Genomic DNA, 18,454 nt, shown 5'->3' with positions numbered 1-18,454 from the left:
TTGGTTCACTTAGTTTCTTTAGCATTTTTCTTGTATTATGTTGCTTTTAGATTTTCTTTTGCCCAAAAAAAATGTTACTTTTAGTTTTTCTTTTCTTTTTATGTACATGAGTAAATATTATATTCTGATGGCAAAGAAAAAACAGAATAAAAAATTCTATGCATAAGTCTGTAAGTATAAAATTTCAGATACATTTTGCAGATTTCATCAAGACGAGAAAAAAAGAAAGAAGGAAACGTGTATAAGAAGTTGTCAGAGGAAACTAATGATGGAAAAACCTTGGGAAGCAAGTCATATATTCTGAATTGATTACAAGGGAATATTATAGTAGTAATGATAGGAGAGGTCATAGGGTTGATAATTGATTTGAATGTTGTTCTTTCCTTTTATAATCGAAACTAAGTAAAGCCAAATCATCCCGGCCTAGAAAAATCCATTCTCATCACCAAAGTATTATCTCAACAGTTTTTTAATCTTCTCTTCTCTCAACTGATTACAGAAGCAGCCTTTGTAAACATGCTGCAGAAAACATAGCAGACTTCATGTGGCATTAATAAAATTGGTGTTTAGTATCAGACAGGATATCTGATTTTGTCAATCTGTATGTTTAGCGATTTACTGTCTGATACTTAGAGATAAGGGGTTTTCTTCTTGGTATGATCCACTATTTCCATCAATAGACTACGTGTGCAAGCCAAAAAAATTAAAACAGACTTTAACCGCAAATTGAAACCAACTCTTTGGACGGTAGCAACATCTATAAAACAAGACTCCTAAATGTTTCTATGCTTTGGATGTGGGAACTAATATAAATAAGAATTTTTGGGTTACCTAAAACCGTCTCTTCAGCTGGGGAGGCATGTTGGTCCATTAGAACTGACGAAAACGTACTCATTTCAATATTCGCACAATCAAAGATTCAAAGTGACGTCTTGTGTTCCTCCTGGGTATCAGAGGCAGGGAAAAGCAGAGGTTTCTTGAGTGGTGCTTCACGTAATCTGCAAAAGAAATAAAATATAGTGATCCATTGTACAATACAATTTTAGATTGATCGGGAAAAAGAACGCGGGTGAGCTATATATATATATATAGTATCATGTTCAAGTCATGCTTAATGCGTTACCTGCTTTCGCTTCCAGTTTCTCTCTGTCTCTTCACAACTGTCGTCTCAACACACTCTTCTCTGTGCTCAGTCTTATTAACCAAATTGTCTTCACCTGCTTCACAAACATGTGGAATTGTGTTTGAGTTACTAAGTCTATTCTCCAGTGATGAAGATTCCTCTAAGAGTCGTATACCCCATCCATTAAATGTTAACTTAGAGTCATTCATGTATAATGGACCCTGCCATATCTTTTTTATATGAATCTGCATATCGACGTGATCGTAGTTCCCTTGAGCTAGAGGAGCATTAACATCGTTTAGAGGGATACGACAGTCCAATATAAACAGATGACTATCTGTCATAGGTGTGTAGAAGTCATGTAGCTGACCAGATGAATCAAAGCTGTTCCCAAATCTGTCTTTGAACCGACAGTTTACATGGATATGTATTGCATTCCCACTATTAATGGGCTTAGAATCGAAAACAACCACGGCGCAAGCCCTAAATTTGAAGAATTGTTGAGAGAGAGATGTGTGAAGTAGAGGGATATTGGTCAAAGATTCTCCGGAACCAATAGATTGGTGAGTGAAATATGAAGGCACTTCTTCACCTAACAATATCATGGAGTTGAAAATAATTGATTGGTTGTGGAGGATAGCTTCTGGATCCAAGTTTAAGAACTTGAAGGTGAATCCCACTTTTCGTTGATAATAACTTGGGTGATATGAGAAAGCCTCGTCAAGTCCCTGGATTGGAAACTTAGAGTGAATGTTATCTGTTGCTATTGCCACCTCACTTGGACTACCATTCCAACTAGCTTCGGTCAATGACCCACAGCCTGAAAATTCAGCGGTTAGTTGTTTCAGTTTGTAAATGTTTAAGGATACACGTACTAAATTGTTGCACTTCTCCATAGTCATGTATGTGAGCTTAGTGAATTTCTCGATCCACCAAGGGACCTCTTCTATCCCTGTTCGTTGTAGAAGGAGCTGTCTAATGTTGGTTGAGATATTAGGAAAAGTGTCCAACCGTGAGCATCCACTGAGATTAAGGGTATAAAGATGATGTAAGTTGATACCAGTGGGAAGAGTCTCCAGATTTATGCAATCCGTAATTTGCAAAATATCAAGTTTAGTGAAATTCTGGATAGAGGAAGGAATCTCCACCAAACTTGGAATATCCGACAGAAACAATCTCCCCAAAGTGTGAGGCAGCATCGCCATGAGAGGTGTAAGCGGCTAAACCAAAAATTTAATAAAATAGAGTTGTCAGTTCACAAATCATCTGTACGTTTAAAAACTTTAAAAGTGCCTGTTAATGTAATTAATAAAATAAAAAAAAGAACTCAAAAATGAAAAAGCATGTAATTTCTTGTTTAAAAACTCTAGTTTTATAGTATTTTATAACTCTTGCTTTTATAAGTCTGAGAACTTCCAAAAAAAAAAAAAAATCCAAATAAAAATAAATTTTACTATGGAATATTAGTAAATTATATACCAATTAGCATCAATTGATTGCGTTGTTCAATATTTTAACTTACAATATCTACGTTTTTACAAATATAATATGTTATATGTGAAAATATATAATTTTTAAAAAATAACTAAGAAGTTCTTGGTCTAGACTATATTTTTTCTCATGCCAACAACTAGAACATTTTATATAGTCTCCTTCCAAATGTCATTCAAACCAACAATCACTAGGTTTTGCTTGAGAACCTATTGCCCACTCGATTTTTAACTCAGGGAAATTTTTTTTTAACTTGGTTTCCTTAAATAAAAATTTGTTTTAAAAAGGAAAGATTAAATTCATACCTGCACTGTTTTCCAAAAGTTCTCATTCATGATTCTAAGAACAGTAAGATTCATTAGACACAAATGAGAGGTAATTTCTTCAATACATGTATTCTTGATAAGGAGCACTGAGATGTTGGTTGAGATATCAGGAAAAATATTCAACCGTGAGCATCCTTGGAGGTCAAGCGTATCAAGAGATTGGAGATTGATTCCATTGGGAAGAGTCTCTACATTACTGCATCCTGACATGATTAACTGCTCTAGCTTATTGAGATATTGAATAGAGGAAGGAAGTTCCACCAAACTTGAGCAATCACTAAGATCAAGTGTCTCGAGATTGGTGGCCATTGAAAGATCTGGAATTTCTTTCAAATGTATAGATCTTTTCAAATCTATTTTCTTGAGCCCTCCAAGTGTCTGAGGTATAAGTAAGGTACACACAAGGAATACCATGTAAGAAGTAAAATAAGTATTATTTGTTTATAGTTACATAATTTTGGATAATACTTACATGAACTCCTTCCCATAGCCTCTCGAGTTTGCTCCCTTGCATTTGGAGCTTAACGAGATTTTGAGGACAAAAATTAGAAGGCATACACCTCCTTGGATAATCGTCCAACCTCAATAATCTAAGTTTATGGGGTAAATAGTCAAACCCTTCTGGTAAGTGCCATCTCACCTCTTTCTTTTGGTCCGATTTTCTTGTTGTTAACCTTTGTTGGTACCACTCCTTAGTGTAAATTTCTAGAAAAAGAAGATTACGCATCTCTTTGAAAGCACTCTCATGTATACGCAGTTCATCAGTCTCATCCATATCCAATGATATACCTATTATCTTTTTGGTACCCTGAGATAATTAATTTCCAACATAATTTCTCAAATAGCATAACTTTAAATCTTAGAGAACGAGATATATGTAAAGAACACATCAAAACTTACAGTGTTATCTTCTAGTAAATCACATATATCCTTTGAGTCCATAAGGAATTCCCTTTCTCCAGGTTCATTGGACTGTGCGCGCACGATCTCCTTACCCATTTCTTGTAGCAAAGAGTGCATCTCAACGATACCCTCTCGTACATATATAAGAGATTTTTCAACGAGGTTTTTCAACCCGATATTAACATCCAAGCCGCTGTGTGCTAGTAACAACTTGATGTTACTGACTTTTTCACCATTGAAAAGACATGCAATGTGACGTAATATTGCTTTATCTTTTTTATCATTTAATCCATCATAGCTGAGTCTTAGTGTCTTCTCAATTTTTCCATCCAAACCATTTCGAAGCCTCGGCAACATATCCATTAAATCCTCTTTGTCTCTACCCCTTAAATACGAGCCCAAAACCTTAAGACCCAAAGGAAGATTACCGGCACATAATGCAACTTCAGAAGCAAGCTCTATCAAACCGTCGGGTGGAAAGTTTTGCCTAAAAGCATATCTAGAGAACATCTCAAGAGCAAGCTTCTGAGATGGGAGACATACTTCATAGATATGATCAATCCCATGGGCCCGTAAAAAATGTTTGTCTTTTGTAACCAAAATGATTCTACTCCCACTTCCAAACCACTGAGTTTGACCGACCAAAGTATCTAGCACCACTTGATCATCCAAATCATCAATAAATATAAGAACTTTTTGGTGTTTTAGCCTCTCTTCCACTGCCCCTAAACAACTTATCCTTATATCTTTTTTGTCTAAAATTTCAGACAAGAAATTTCTCAACAAATGCAACTTCATGTTATAGTCGTCCGGGTTGGCACTTTTATAAATTTCCAGGCTCTTAGATACGAAAGCTCTGTCTATGAAAATTCTACCTTGGAACTGACGAGAAAGTTGGTTGTATAAAACTCTTGCAATGGAAGTTTTGCCACTTCCTGAGGTGCCCCATATCCCAACCATCCTCACTTCGTCAGATTCCAAATGCAATAATACACTCATATTTGCAATATGATCTTCCATTCCGACAAAGTCCTCAAAATCCTTCGATGGAGCTAAGTTTAGTTTAGCCAAGATATCATTGGCAATTGCTTCTATCATTTTTGCTTCGTTAGGCCTGAAAAGGTTATAAAATGAATTCACTCACACGAAACAAACAAGTACCAATTGTCACATGTCAATGTGTACAAAAACGGATATATAAAAAAGGTTGTACCAGTTTTGAGAATGATATCCGAGGAGACTTGCTACGTCGGTCAATGATTGCCGCCAAAGCTTGCTTTCATCCTCTGTTTTTCTCTGACAAGTCTTAGCAAAAGCCTCTCCAAAGTTTCCGGTTTGTTTCCTGACATGAGATGGATCTAAACCGTAGAAAACCGGTATAATTAGTTGATCCAACTCTTCCTTGCAGTTCACGATCTCCAGCAACTCATCCAGGCACCAGCTTGAAGATGCGTACTTCTCTGAAAACACAACCACCGCAATCCTTGAAGTCCTGATCGCTTGTTTAAGCTCGGGATCGAGCGACTGGCTTCTCTCGATCTCGTTGTCTTTGAAAGAAATTATCAGTTTTCGGTCAAGTTCTTTTAGAAAGTGGCTGAGGAAAGTTACGCGGACGTCTTCCCCACTAAAGCTCGGGAAAACATCGTATACCCAATTGCGTGAAGAGGAGGAAGAAGAAGCCATTAAGCTAAGAAAAACAAAAATCTTTCTGGAAAAGTTATAGGGTTAAGAACAATAGCTTAAAAAAAGTTAGAGAAACCTTTAGAAGTAGATTTTTTTTTATTCTGTAAATTTCATGGAAAGGAGAAGGAAGCTTGAAGAGTCTCGTGAACCAAGTCTAACGGAGACTTTTAGGTAGGTTAGGTACTAGTTGAATCTATGCCATTGGTGGTGGATCCAAATTGTTTTCTTGCTCTGAATTATATATATGGACTTTGAGGAAGTCATGTTTTCGTCGTTATTGTGAAAAGAAATTGAAAAGCAAGCATCATTAGTGGTTTGGTAGTTTCATGTCAAGTATTATTATCCTAGTGGTCTGTACTCGACTATCAGTTAAATTAACAATGAAGCATCACTTTTCTATTAAAAAAAACCAACTAACAGTATAAAATTACAAGTGGAGACAGATTCGATCAAATCCTAGATATATGATATTGAATTCAGCAAACGGTCCTCAAAATATTATTGAATAAGTTATGAAACTATCCCCTATTTAATATTTGGAAAGTACATGACTTTTTTTTAGACTATATATAGGTATATATATAATTTTTTGGTTATAGACTTATGACATACATAATTTAAGTGTATCATAATATATAGGTTAGTTTGATTTTTGGTAATTAAGGATAATATGCATTTAGTTAATTATAGTAACATATAAAATCAATTATAGGTAACATTTAAAAGATAAGGAAATGCATATGTGATTCTTCTTTCACTTTTATTTGATTTTATATTTAAATTATTGTATAATATATTTAGTTAATAAAATTGATGATTTTTTCTGCATATGTAACTTAAACTTTTTTAAACAGACATATATTACTCAATTGATAAATAACAAATGTATAAAATGTTTCAACCACATTGCCTAAGAAAACTAGGCAAAAATTCAAAGTCATAGTATAAAAAAATGACCAAAATGATTATGAATACGAATATGCATGAACTTTGATTTATCAGACATTGAAATCATACTAGAAAGTCATACTTCAAAGTTATACTATTAGAACCCCTGTTTTAGAAATCGCTAGGCGCTAGTCGGGCGGTCGAGGTGGACCTAGCGCCTAGCGAGAAAATCAGAGATTAAATAGGGATTAATCGGGGACTCGTTTAGGGTTATTTATTAAATTAACAATAAAATAAAAATATATTGTACTATAATTCTGTTTATGTTAAAAGGAAAATATCAAATAAAATATAAAACTATAGTATTGTCTTTAAAATTATGGTAAACACATAAAAACATCATTTTAAAAGAAAATTTTATGATTTTTGTTAAAAGTTATACATTAGTTATTGTAAAACATCATGATCTCTTAATTTAAACGCCTAAATAACAAAAATATTTATGTCTGATTTTTATTTGGTTCTAAAAAAAAATTGGTATACACAAAATTAAGCGGAATTAAGCGGAAAATAATCGGATTAGACATGCATAATCGGATAATCGATGCTAGGCGGAGATTAGTCATTAATCGAGGCGGAGAGGGTGGGCCTAGCGATTTTGCGGGGCGTAATCGGTACTAAGCGGGGATTTTTAAAACAAGGATTAAAACCAATATAAATTGTTCAATCCATAAAAAATTCAAGCTTTAATAATATTATTCTTTCAAAAAATATCTTTAAAATTTTGACTTTATAACGAGTAAAAGTTTGAATATTTAAATTCAATTTCATATATTTCTTTTGTTGAATTGTATAATTTTATATCTTATAATAATTTAATTTAAAGTATTTAAAAATAGTTTAACTTGATATTTTTAAGAATATCATAAATATATGATATATCAAAAATTTAAAATTATAAACACTCTAATTTGATTTGTTATAGCACGGGTCAATAATATGTCACTATAATATGAAAAAGTCAAGAAATATGATTTCTTGCTAGAGCACGAGTTGAAATTTCAAGAAATATGATTTGTCAGATTAAACTAAAGTTTGGAATAATGTTGTTTGGTAGAGGCTTTTTCGGTCAAGATGATTTTGACAAACATATGTTGCATATTTGGTCCTAAAATTAATATGCGGTATATTATGGGTTAAGTTATAGAATTAACTATCAAAATACAATATATAATTTTATAAACTAAACAAATTAAAAAAATTAACAAACAAAAAATAATTTTTTTAACAACTAAATTAACCCGCAGTGTGCCGCAAGTCAAAATCTAATCTACTAAACTATTTTACAAAATAGATATTATTTCATAAGTCATATAAGTCATATTCAGAACATGATTTCATGGCATAATGTTTAATTCCAAAAGAAAAAGATTTATAAAACAAATAAAACAATCACATATATAGTGATTTAAATAAAAATTATAAAATAAACAAAAAAAATTTCAACCCGTGCTCTAGCACGGATCCAATTCTAATTATATATATTATATTAAAGCACAAGTAAAAACGTTCTACATTCAATCTCAGACACGAAGTACCATTTTGCCATTAATGAAAGTGCCCCTAACGTTGAAATATTTTGTCCCTGGACGTAAATTTACCAATTTTTTGCATTAAAAATAAATCAAAAAAATCGACAGAAATAATCTATTTACACAAAAAGTTATTTGCAAAACTAGAATTTGCTAGATATATCCTATATTTTTTGGAAAACACCCTTATTACAACTATAGTTCTGTTTTATACTATAAATTCTACAAATTTGAGATAATTAATGGGCTTAGATTGTTTATAGATTAATGGGCTTCTGCAGGAAAAAAAAAGTCGACGACAATACACCTTCTTACTGGAAACCCTAAAAAGATAGGTCATTTACAACTATAAATACAATGCTATCATTTACTTTCACCATAACTCAACAAAGAAAAAAGAAAAAAACTCTCTTTTCTTGAATTATTAGTTTTATCAATTTTAATAATTCTTTCATCATGTTCTCAAATTTATATTTGTATTCCCATCTTGATGTTTTTTATGATTCATCGACTGATCCTATTTCTTTCCTGTTCATATAGTGGTTTCTTAGAAAACAAGATCCAATAATCATAATGCTTTGGTTGTTGTTGGTTCACCTTACAAAAAGGTATAATATTGTGTTTTTTTGGTTGAGGTTTTACGTTTAATTCTTTAATCATGTTCTCAAAAAAACTCTCTTCTATTGAATTTATAATTTAATTAATTTCAATAAGTCTTTCATCATGTTCTCAAATTTATACTTGTATTCCGATCTTGCTGTTTTTTATGATTATCGACTGATCCTATTTATTTTCTTGTTCATATAGTGGTTTCTTTGAAAGCAAGATCCAAAAATCATAACCCTTTGGTTGTTGTTGGTTCACCTTACAAAAAATGTATAATATTGTGCTTTTTTTGGTTGAGGTTTTACGTTTAATTCTTTACTCATGTTCTCAAAAAATTTTATTTGTATTCCGATTTTCTATTTTTATGATTAATCGACTGATTCTTTTTATTTTCCTGTTCGTATATTGGTTTCTTGGAAAGCAAGATCCATAAATCATAAACTTTTGGTTGTTGTTGGTTCACCTTACAAAAAGGTATAATATTGTGTTTTTTTAGTTGAGGCTTTACGTTTAATTATTTAATCATGTTCTAAAATTTTTTTTTTGTATTCCGATTTTTTTTATGTTAATCGACTCATTCTTTTTTATTTTCCTGTTCGTATAGTGGTTTCTTGGAAAGCAAGTCCATAAATCATAAAGCTTTAGTTGTTGTTTGTTCACCTTTCAAAAAAGGTATAATAATTATGTTTTTTTGATGAGGTTATAAGTTTAATTCTTTTATTATGTTCTCAAAATTATAATAACATTAAAAAAAAAATATTCTTCAATCGAATATTTATAATATATTCTTATATTTATCTTCCATCTTTATAAAGAAATATATTGCATATGGATCTTATTATTCTTTTATTTTCCTGTTAATGTAATAGATAATAACTATTTTACATAGGTATCAAGGACCAGATGAATCGATCAATAAATTTGTTTCTAATTAATATCAGGTATTATTTTATATAATCGGAATGATTAACATGTTAAATTATTTATAATCCTTATAATTTCTTTTTCATAAGTTGATTACACTTAGATTGCCATATTTGCAGGAAAGCTATGATCGTTAATAGCCATGTATATTTTTGGGAATATAGAAACAAAATTGTTTAATTTTTATCTTTAGCTTAAATTTCATTTAGATTATTTAAATAATCATGTTATATGAGAATTGATAATAATTCCATGTTTTAATTATCACTTTTCGTTATAAAAAAAATATTGAACAGGTTAAACCTAAAGAATACTACAATGAGGATGATACTAAGGATGATGTTATGATTCCTTCAACGACTACAACAACTAAATTCTCAGACTGGATTATATTCAATACACAAGCCCCTCAAGCCTAAGAAATCGTTTATGCTGAAATTTCAAACCCATCTGTTTAAAAGTCTTGTGGAGAAAGAGTCAGGAACATACATTGGTTGCTTGCGAACTGACAGAGGAGGAGAGTTCACCTCAAGCATGTTCAATCAATTCTGCGAAGAACATGGGATCAAGAGACAATTAACCGCAGCCTACACTCCACAGAAAAACGGTGTCGCCGAAAGAAGAAACCGCACAAGAATGAATATGGTCAGGTGTTTACTTACGGAGAAGAATATGCCAAAGAAGTTTTGGCCTGAAGCTGCAAAGTGGACATGTCATGTGCTGAACAGAAGCGTGACAAATGCGGTGAAAGACATGGTGCCTGAAGAATGTTGGAGTGGAATTAAGCCCAGTGTGAGTTATTTCAGAGTCTTCGGTTGCATCGGTCATGTACATGTTCCTGAGCAGCGAAGAATAAAACTCGATAGCAGAAGCCGAAAATGTGTTCTTCTTGGAGTGAGTGAGGAATCCAAAGCATATCGACTTTATGATCCAATTTCAAAAACAGTGGTCATTAGTCGAGATGTGATATTCGAAGAGGAGGAGAAGTGGGATTGGAGTGAAGCAGAGAAAGGTTCTGGTGATGTTTTAGACTGGGGAGAAGAACAAAACGGAGATGACGTAGAAGAGACTGAAGCTATTGGGGAGGGTGAAACTGGGGTGGAGCATCCCGTTGATGTTGAGAATAATGAAAATTTGTCAAATGCTTCTCAGCCAGCGATTCACCAGCAACGTGAAAGAAGAGCTCCTATATGGATGCAAGACTACGAAAGTGGAGAGAGAATCTCAGATGAAGAGGCTGAAGCAGAGATGGCGTTAGCATTGTTTCTATCTCATGATGATCCAGTAAGATTTGCTGAAGCAAGTAAAGAAGAGAAGTGGATGGAGGCAATGAGAAGCAAAATTCAGTCCATTGAGAAGAACAATACTTGGGAGCTTGTAAGCTTACCAGCTGAGGCGAAAAGAATTGGAGTCAAATGGGTTTTCAAAACTAAGCTGAATGAAGACGGGAAGGTTGATAAATACAAAGCACGTTTGGTGGTGAAAGGATATGCACAGGAGGAAGGCATTGACTATGATGAAGTCTTTGCACCAGTAGCTCGTTGGGACACTATCAGAGTTCTTTTGGCTGTAGCTACACAAAGAGGGTGGAAGGTGTATCAGTTAGACGTCAAGAGTGCATTTCTTTATGGTGAATTAAAGGAAGTGGTGTATGTAGATCAGCCAGAAGGTTTTGTTAAAAGAGGTGAAGAAGATAAGGTGTATCGATTGAAGAAGGCCTTGTTTGGCTTAAAACAAGCTCCCAGAGCCTGGTTCAGTCGGATAGAAGGATACTTCAAGCAAGCTGGATTCACTAGAAGCAGCCATGATCACACTCTGTTCTTTAAGCGAGAAGGAGATAAGTACATCATGGTAAGCATTTACGTTGATGATTTGATTTTTGCTGGAAATGATGAGCTTATGCTTGAAGAATTCAAACAATCAATGAAGCGAGAGTTTGACATGACCGATCTCGGGTTGATGAGGTTCTTTCTCGGTGTGGAGGTTCGTCAAAGCTCTGATGGAATTCATCTTTGTCAAAAGAAATATGCTTCGGAGGTGTTAGAGAGATTCAAGATGGCGGACTGTAATTCAGTCAAGAATCCAATTGTTCCAGGAGTTAAACTCTCAAAAGAAGGAGTTGGAGAAGAAGTCGATGCGACTCTCTACAAACAACTTGTGGGGTGTTTGATGTATCTCACAGTTACAAGGCCTGACATGATGTATGTGGTCTGCTTGTTATCACGTTTCATGGCAAGACCAAGAGAAGAACACATGTTAGCAGCAAAGAGAGCTTTGAGATATCTGAAAGGTACGCTGGAACTTGGTATTTTTTATAGAAAAGGGTCTGAGCTGAAAGTGACAGCATATACAGATAGTGAGTATGCTGGAGATGTTGACGATCGTAAAAGCACTTCAGGCTATGTGTTTCTGTTAAATGGAGCAGCAGTGAGTTGGAGTTCAAGGAAACAAGAAGTGGTTACTTTGTCTACAACGGAAGCCGAGTATGTTGCTGCAACATCATGTGTGTGTCATTGTGTTTGGTTAAAAGGAGTTATGGAGCAGAATTTTTTTGAGCAGTGCGCATGTATGGAGATTTATTGTGACAACACTTCGTCAATTAAGCTGTCAAGGAATCCGGTGATGCATAGGCGCACAAAACACATTGATGTGAGGTACCACTACTTGCGTGATCTTACAAATCAAGAAGTTGTGAAATTGGTGTTTTGTGGAACGGGAGAACAAGTTGCAGACATCATGACAAAACCAGTGAAGTTGGAGACTTTCGTGAAGCTGCGAGGTCTACTTGGAATGCAAGCACAAGAAGTTTAAACTGGATGTTATTACAACATGTCCAGTTTAAGGGAGGGTTTGTTGGAGTTGAATAATTAGTCCACTAAGACTAAGTCGATGTTAGTTGTTTTCGTTTCGGTCAATAAGGCGAAGTTATAGGAACTGAGCCACGTTTGAATTAGCTTGTTTAGTTGTCATGTTTTTTCGCTTTCAGTTCGTTGTAAGGCTATTTAACGCCAATCTATTTTCAATCTAATGCATCAGAGAAGTATTCTCAGAAACCTGCAATTCTAGTTTTAACACCATCAAGCTAGGAAAAAAGATAGAAAAAACTTTCTTGGAAAGTCAAAATTTTAAGAGCAATAACTCGTAACTGAGACGAAACACGTCGATGCATATGTGAATTTTATAGAAAGGAGAAGGAAGCGTATAGAGTCTCCCCGTGACCACTTAACGGAGACTTTTCTGTATCAATCTAATCTACTACGAGAGCAAAGATAGCCATTGGTGGATCCATTGTTTTTAGACAAACTACTTTTTATTATAGTATAAGACTAGGAAGTATCCCTAAATTAATATAACAAAAAATACATAAATTATGAATTAAAAATGTTTTTTTCCTCCGAATTCCGTATGCTTCAAACCCATAAAAGGACCTAAAATTTTATGATTAACATCACCATAGTTCATTTTCAAACGTAATTAACTAAGAAAATCGCTCTGTAAGAAAATTAGTTGTCAAGAATCTCTGAAATGCTTCAAACTCATAGAAGAGACCTCTAAAATTCATTTGAATATATGCAAATAATTATTATTTGGCAAAGGTATTCAACATAAGAAGTCAAATCATGTTTTCGTCGTTATTATGAAATAATATTGAAACCCAAAGCAAGCATCATTAGTAGTGATTGGTAGTTTCATGCATGCATCGTTGAAGGAAAGGGATTTAAATTAATAATTTAATATGATTATGGTCGTGGTCCTGTTCTCAACTACTGAATAATATTTAATTTAAGTATTTAACAATTACAAGTGGAGACAGATTCGATCAAATCCTAGATATATGATATTTAACTAAGCAAAAGTCCTGAAAATATTATTGAATATATAGACTTACCTAATTGAGTTTACAAAAGAATAATAAACTACCACTAGCTATACACAATAGTCGGACGGATGAGTTTAGATGGCTTCACTTACCTGAAACAGAGGCTTTATCATTTCAGTTTTTGTTGTAAATTCCTTCAGCCTAGATATGCAGTTTAATTGAGTTGACCAATCCTAACTTGTTTTGGGTTTAGGGTTGGGAAGAAAGCGTGTGCAAGAAGCTACCCTTGTTTCATTACTCTGTTTCTTATGACTTTTGTCTTACGCTACAAGTATTGTGTAACATATACACCAAACTAACTTCCTCGAGCTTTTGTGGAATTGGATATACAAGAAATATTTTACCTAACTCTTGAGAAAAATTAATGGGATGTGGTCTTATCATATAAAAAATAGTTTCCGTTTAATCTTGGAAAGAAGTAATAGTGCTTAATTATTTTCGTTTTCCATTCCCTCTGTCTCGGGACGCTTCAAAAGTTCAAAAGTTCAAAAGTTCTCAGGGTTTTTATTGCTTTCATCGGGTTCAAAAACATGTCCAACATTAAATGAAAGTCCCACATATCATACCAATCTGATTTTATCGATTTTTTCTGTTAAAACTGAATTTTCTGCCCAACAATTTATTATCTTGAGAATTTTTAACTACAATGATCAACAGCATCGTATGAAATTACAAATTGAAACCAACTCTTTGGACGGTAGAAGAATCTATTGAATCATTTTTCGATAACTAAAAGGCTTCTGTATATATGCTCAGTGTCACAACTTATAAGATTTTTTAGTTACCTAACTCTCTACATGCTTGCTGCTGTTCCATTGTAACTGGAAACTATCCATTTCTGTATTCAAAATCAAAGATTCAAAGTAATGTCCTGTCTATCTTCAATATCCAGAGTTTGGAAGCAGGGTATTTACAAGAGGTTTCTCAACTTGGTCCTGTCACATAATCTGCAAAAGAAATAAATCCAGTGATCAGTTATATGAAAATAGTATTTGATTGATCCTGCAAAAGAGTTACGAGATATAGAACTTATGTCGTTATAACTCATGCTTAATGCTTACCCGCAGTCGTTTGCTGCTTCTCTCTGTCTCTACATTGCTCTCTACAGACTCTTCACAGTGTTCAGTCTCATACCCCATATTGTCTTCTTCGGCTTCACAAACATCTTGTGGAAGATTGTTTGCATCACCAAGTGGATTCTCCGGTGATGATCACACTACAGCATATATGTGCATTGTTAGCACGAGAGAAACGCTATAATATGTAATTCATAGCTCTTTTACAAACGCTATGTTAGGCCACTGTTATCGTAGGTACCACACATACAATAGCGCCAGATATGTATGCTATGATAAAGTCTTCTAACATAGCAGTACCAAAATGCTCTGTTATGGGGCTTTTCTAAAAAATTTAACTAATGTTATAAGTCATGCTATGTTAGGAGTTAGTGCTATTTTATATAATATGATAGTATCTTTTTTTCTTTCAAAATTTATTAAATTAGATTTTATAATTTTAAATTTCATAAAATAATATTACATTAACCAAAATAAGTCTTACATAAAAGTGTCACCAAGTCTTAAATAAAATAAAACTAAAATTACAAAGAAAAAGACAAACTTTACATGTACATGTAACCCATCCAAACCTTTCTTCTGCTCACTTTGCCTTGAAACAATCCAATGAACAGCCACTAGTTCACTTTGAATATATGAAAAAGACATGTTCCATGTTATCCTCTCCATATGCATCTGCTCATATGAAACAAAAGAATCATGAGAAGCCACAATCTGCCATTAACCCTATAAGCACATACCAATCACCGAGAGATAAATAAACCCTAAATTGTAATTGTAACCAAAACAAAAACAGAGTCAAAAGTTGAATCAGTTCACAAGCAATGGTACAAATCTTATTTTTTGTACAGTTGGTGAAGTCATAGGACGCACAAAGGATTAAACAAGAGAAATGAAAAACAGGAAAATAGATTCAAAGTGTTTACAAACCTGGTCAACCAAAAGTCTAAGCAAAAATCATCTTACCTGAAACTTGAGCTGCAATTTCCCTGCTGGAGTTATGCTTTGGCTTCAAGTCTAGATATATCCGACTGTTGTCAATACACAGCAAGAAAATGTAGATAGATCACAATTAACGAGTATTACTTTTCTGCAGGTTTCTTCTTAACGAGTTTGTGTTATAACAACTTGGGCTTCTGAAAAAAAAAACCAAGTTCATATTAGAGAGTGAGCAACAAAATTCACATAAAAGATCATTGTTACAACAAGAACCTACACATGAAGAAGAAATGCAGCCAATTAAACCTATCCTCCATTGTCCAATGCGAACAGACCAGACCAGTTTTCCGGCTAGAACAGAGAGCCACTCTGTATGACTGTATCTACTGCACGACTTTCTCTATAACCACCAACACAAAGACACATCAATCCAGACACAACATCCAAAAGTTTTTGTTTATAACATCAACAGAGATCAATCCAAAAGAGAAGTTTACCTTAGAGTTAGAGCAAGATCTATAATGCGGCCAAGCTCAAACGAGGGATTAGCCATTGGAGAAAATTCCGTGAAAATAGAGACCATATTCCCTATTAAAAACTCACACATATATAAATCTGCCATCAGTTCACAATATTACAAAAACCAGAGAAATCAAATGTAATAAACTGAAGAGACCCAAAACTAAATTTATAAAATCACAGGAGCAAGGCAAATACATTCATACATCTCAAAAAAATTGAAGCTTTCAAGCTAAACAACATAGGAGAAAAGAGTAAGAACTAACTTGCCAAACTTGATAGTATAGCTTGTGGTAATCATAAAGGCCACAACCATCCACTCTGAGCTCAAAATTCCAACACAGATTCCACAAATTTACTTGGATTAACAAGAAAACCCAGATCAGTACGGATTCATACAGCGAGAAGAGAAGTGAATCAATACAAATGTTGCAGAAACCCCTAAAATCTGAGAGTGAATCAACACAAATGTTGCAGAAACCCCTAAAATCTGAGAGATAAGCAGAAGAAGATGAGATTACCGACAGAGACTTAGAGAGCCTCTCTGTGACGATGGTGGTGGAATTGATATAAATCAATATGGATGAGTTGGTTCAGTGATAAACAGAGTCTCAAGTCAGAGAGAGAAAGAGAGAGAGAGAGAGAGAGAGTACCTTCGACCAAGTTTCCTCTACGCTTACCGGATTCTGGGTCCTCCACTTTTGTGGTTTTCGCAGTAGTGAGAGATTTTTCCAGAGAAACCAAAGCTGCATCCTCTAAACCAAACCAAAGATGTTGGGAGAGGGGCCAAATTCTTCGCTTTGGCAAGAGATTGGGCACTAATCTCAGAAAGAAACCAATTTGGGTCGGGAGAGAGTCGAGAGACACTGGATTAGACTTTACTGAAGCTCCAACAACTAATGTCGTAGATGGAGACAACGACAGTCTCGCAGATGAAACCCTTGAGGAAGGAGAGTTTCTAATTTTTTTTCTTTTGAGAATGTTTTAATTTTTAAAGGTAAGTTTTTTTTTTTCAATGGACTTGTTCACATACGACGCTTAATTGAAAATTTTCCCTAAATATTAACAAGTAATTTTAACTTCCCACTTCATGATTTTTTGTTATAGTGTTGTTTGAGTGCTATTATAGAGTAATCGAAAAAAAAGTTATCTTTCATAGCAGTTACGAAAAATGAGCTATTGTCTTGTGCTATCAATGTGGATATTTCTTGTAGTGATGAACAGTCCTCTAAGAGTCGTATACCCCAAGGGCGGACCCACATTGGCTTAAACTGGGGCAGTTGCCACCGTCATTATTTTAATAGTTAGTGTTATTTCATTACCTCCATAATTTATGCCCCTGTTAAAAAAAAATATTTATGCCCCCACTACTTAACTTTTTTAAACCCAAGTCTCATAAACACATAAATTTAAACTTTTATGTTAGACAAAACCCAATTCGTTATTAATATTAGAAGCCCATTTAGTTAGAAAATAAGTATTACAAGCCCATTTCGTTTTGTTACACTAAAAACTAAATACTAAATGTGTGAAACATGACTTTTCTGCTTTTTTCTCTCAGATTTTAATTTTATTATGTGTTTTATAAAACATAATTTTTAAATATTATATAAATATATATTAATTTAATATTGTTGCCACAGGTAAAATTATTTCCTAGATCCGCCGCTGGTATACCCCATCCTTTTAACATGAAACTAGGTTTTGAACCCACGCTACGCGTGGGTTTATTTGATATAGTTTGGTAAAAACTATATATGATTGATGATAGTTATTATATATTATCTTTTAAAATTAAAATTACTATTATGAAAAAAAAAATTCAATTCAAATATACAATTTTAAAAATTATAAAATTCATAAAAGTCAATAGTGTCTAAGAATCAAATATGATAAAAAGAATTATGAATCAATCTTGTTTTCTCATATTTAATTGGCAGCCAACACATATATCTTTGTATTTTTTTCTACATTCACCGTCTCTTTATATTCATTCTCGTCAGTCATATTCAATTTTTCACAGTTATTGTCGTCGCTTCTTTCACCACACACTTGTTTGTTATACTCTTCTTCTTCCTCTTCCTTACTTTCTTTCTAATCCTCTCCATCTTTTTCTATGTAAAACATTCGTTATTATGTGGTTAAGAAATTTATAACTTTAACTAAACATAGCTTCATTAGCCTATGAATTAACTACCCAAAACAACATTGTTCATTTGAAATATTGAACTCGAAATTCAGTTCCCTTCTACCATAACTTAGTCTTCAATGATTCTTATCGTCGATCTTTCTTATTAATACCCAAAAATCTTACAAAAACACATCAATCATCTATAACATCATACACACACTCATGTTTTAGGTTTATAAAAGATTAAATTTTAGTTAAGTGAATTATTTAATTTTGGTTAAGTTTACCTAGGATGTGTTTAGTATAATTTAGTTTGAGAAATTTTAAAAATGTTAATTAGTGACATGTCAAATTCCGATTGGATGTTTTAAAG

The 18,454-nt window shown here is 33.5% G+C and overlaps 1 protein-coding gene and 1 long non-coding RNA gene across 4 annotated transcripts; both read right to left on the bottom strand.

Annotated features, from left to right (window-relative positions):
• On the bottom strand, window positions 148-5,845 carry LOC104771909 (disease resistance protein RPS6-like). 3 transcript variants are annotated; one of them, XR_764958.2, is made up of 7 exons: window positions 5,057-5,845; window positions 3,841-4,957; window positions 3,413-3,748; window positions 2,920-3,318; window positions 1,124-2,343; window positions 832-998; window positions 148-519 (listed from the first exon to the last, which is right to left on the bottom strand). XR_764958.2 is itself a non-coding variant. In XM_010496526.2 (6 exons), exons 1-6 carry the CDS (start codon window positions 5,524-5,526, stop codon window positions 920-922), a joined length of 3,621 nt encoding a protein of 1,206 aa, XP_010494828.1. In that variant the 5' UTR covers window positions 5,527-5,845; the 3' UTR covers window positions 633-919. The 3 variants fall into 3 exon arrangements, 1 of the variants encoding a protein (XP_010494828.1); XR_764959.2 differs by lacking the exon at window positions 148-519 and adding an exon at window positions 526-681; XM_010496526.2 differs by lacking the exon at window positions 148-519 and having other exon boundaries at window positions 633-998.
• Window positions 15,732-16,257, bottom strand: LOC109131422. The gene is made up of 3 exons (XR_002037062.1): window positions 16,217-16,257; window positions 15,929-16,019; window positions 15,732-15,831 (listed from the first exon to the last, which is right to left on the bottom strand). It is a non-coding gene; the product is annotated as an uncharacterized LOC109131422 (long non-coding RNA).

The sequence above is a fragment of the Camelina sativa genome, chromosome 20 (genome assembly GCF_000633955.1).
Source record: "Camelina sativa cultivar DH55 chromosome 20, Cs, whole genome shotgun sequence".
In the NCBI taxonomy this organism is placed as follows: domain Eukaryota; kingdom Viridiplantae; phylum Streptophyta; class Magnoliopsida; order Brassicales; family Brassicaceae; genus Camelina; species Camelina sativa.
The sequence above is the reverse complement of the archived record's forward strand: the minus strand, read 5'-3'. Positions and strand labels throughout refer to the sequence as shown.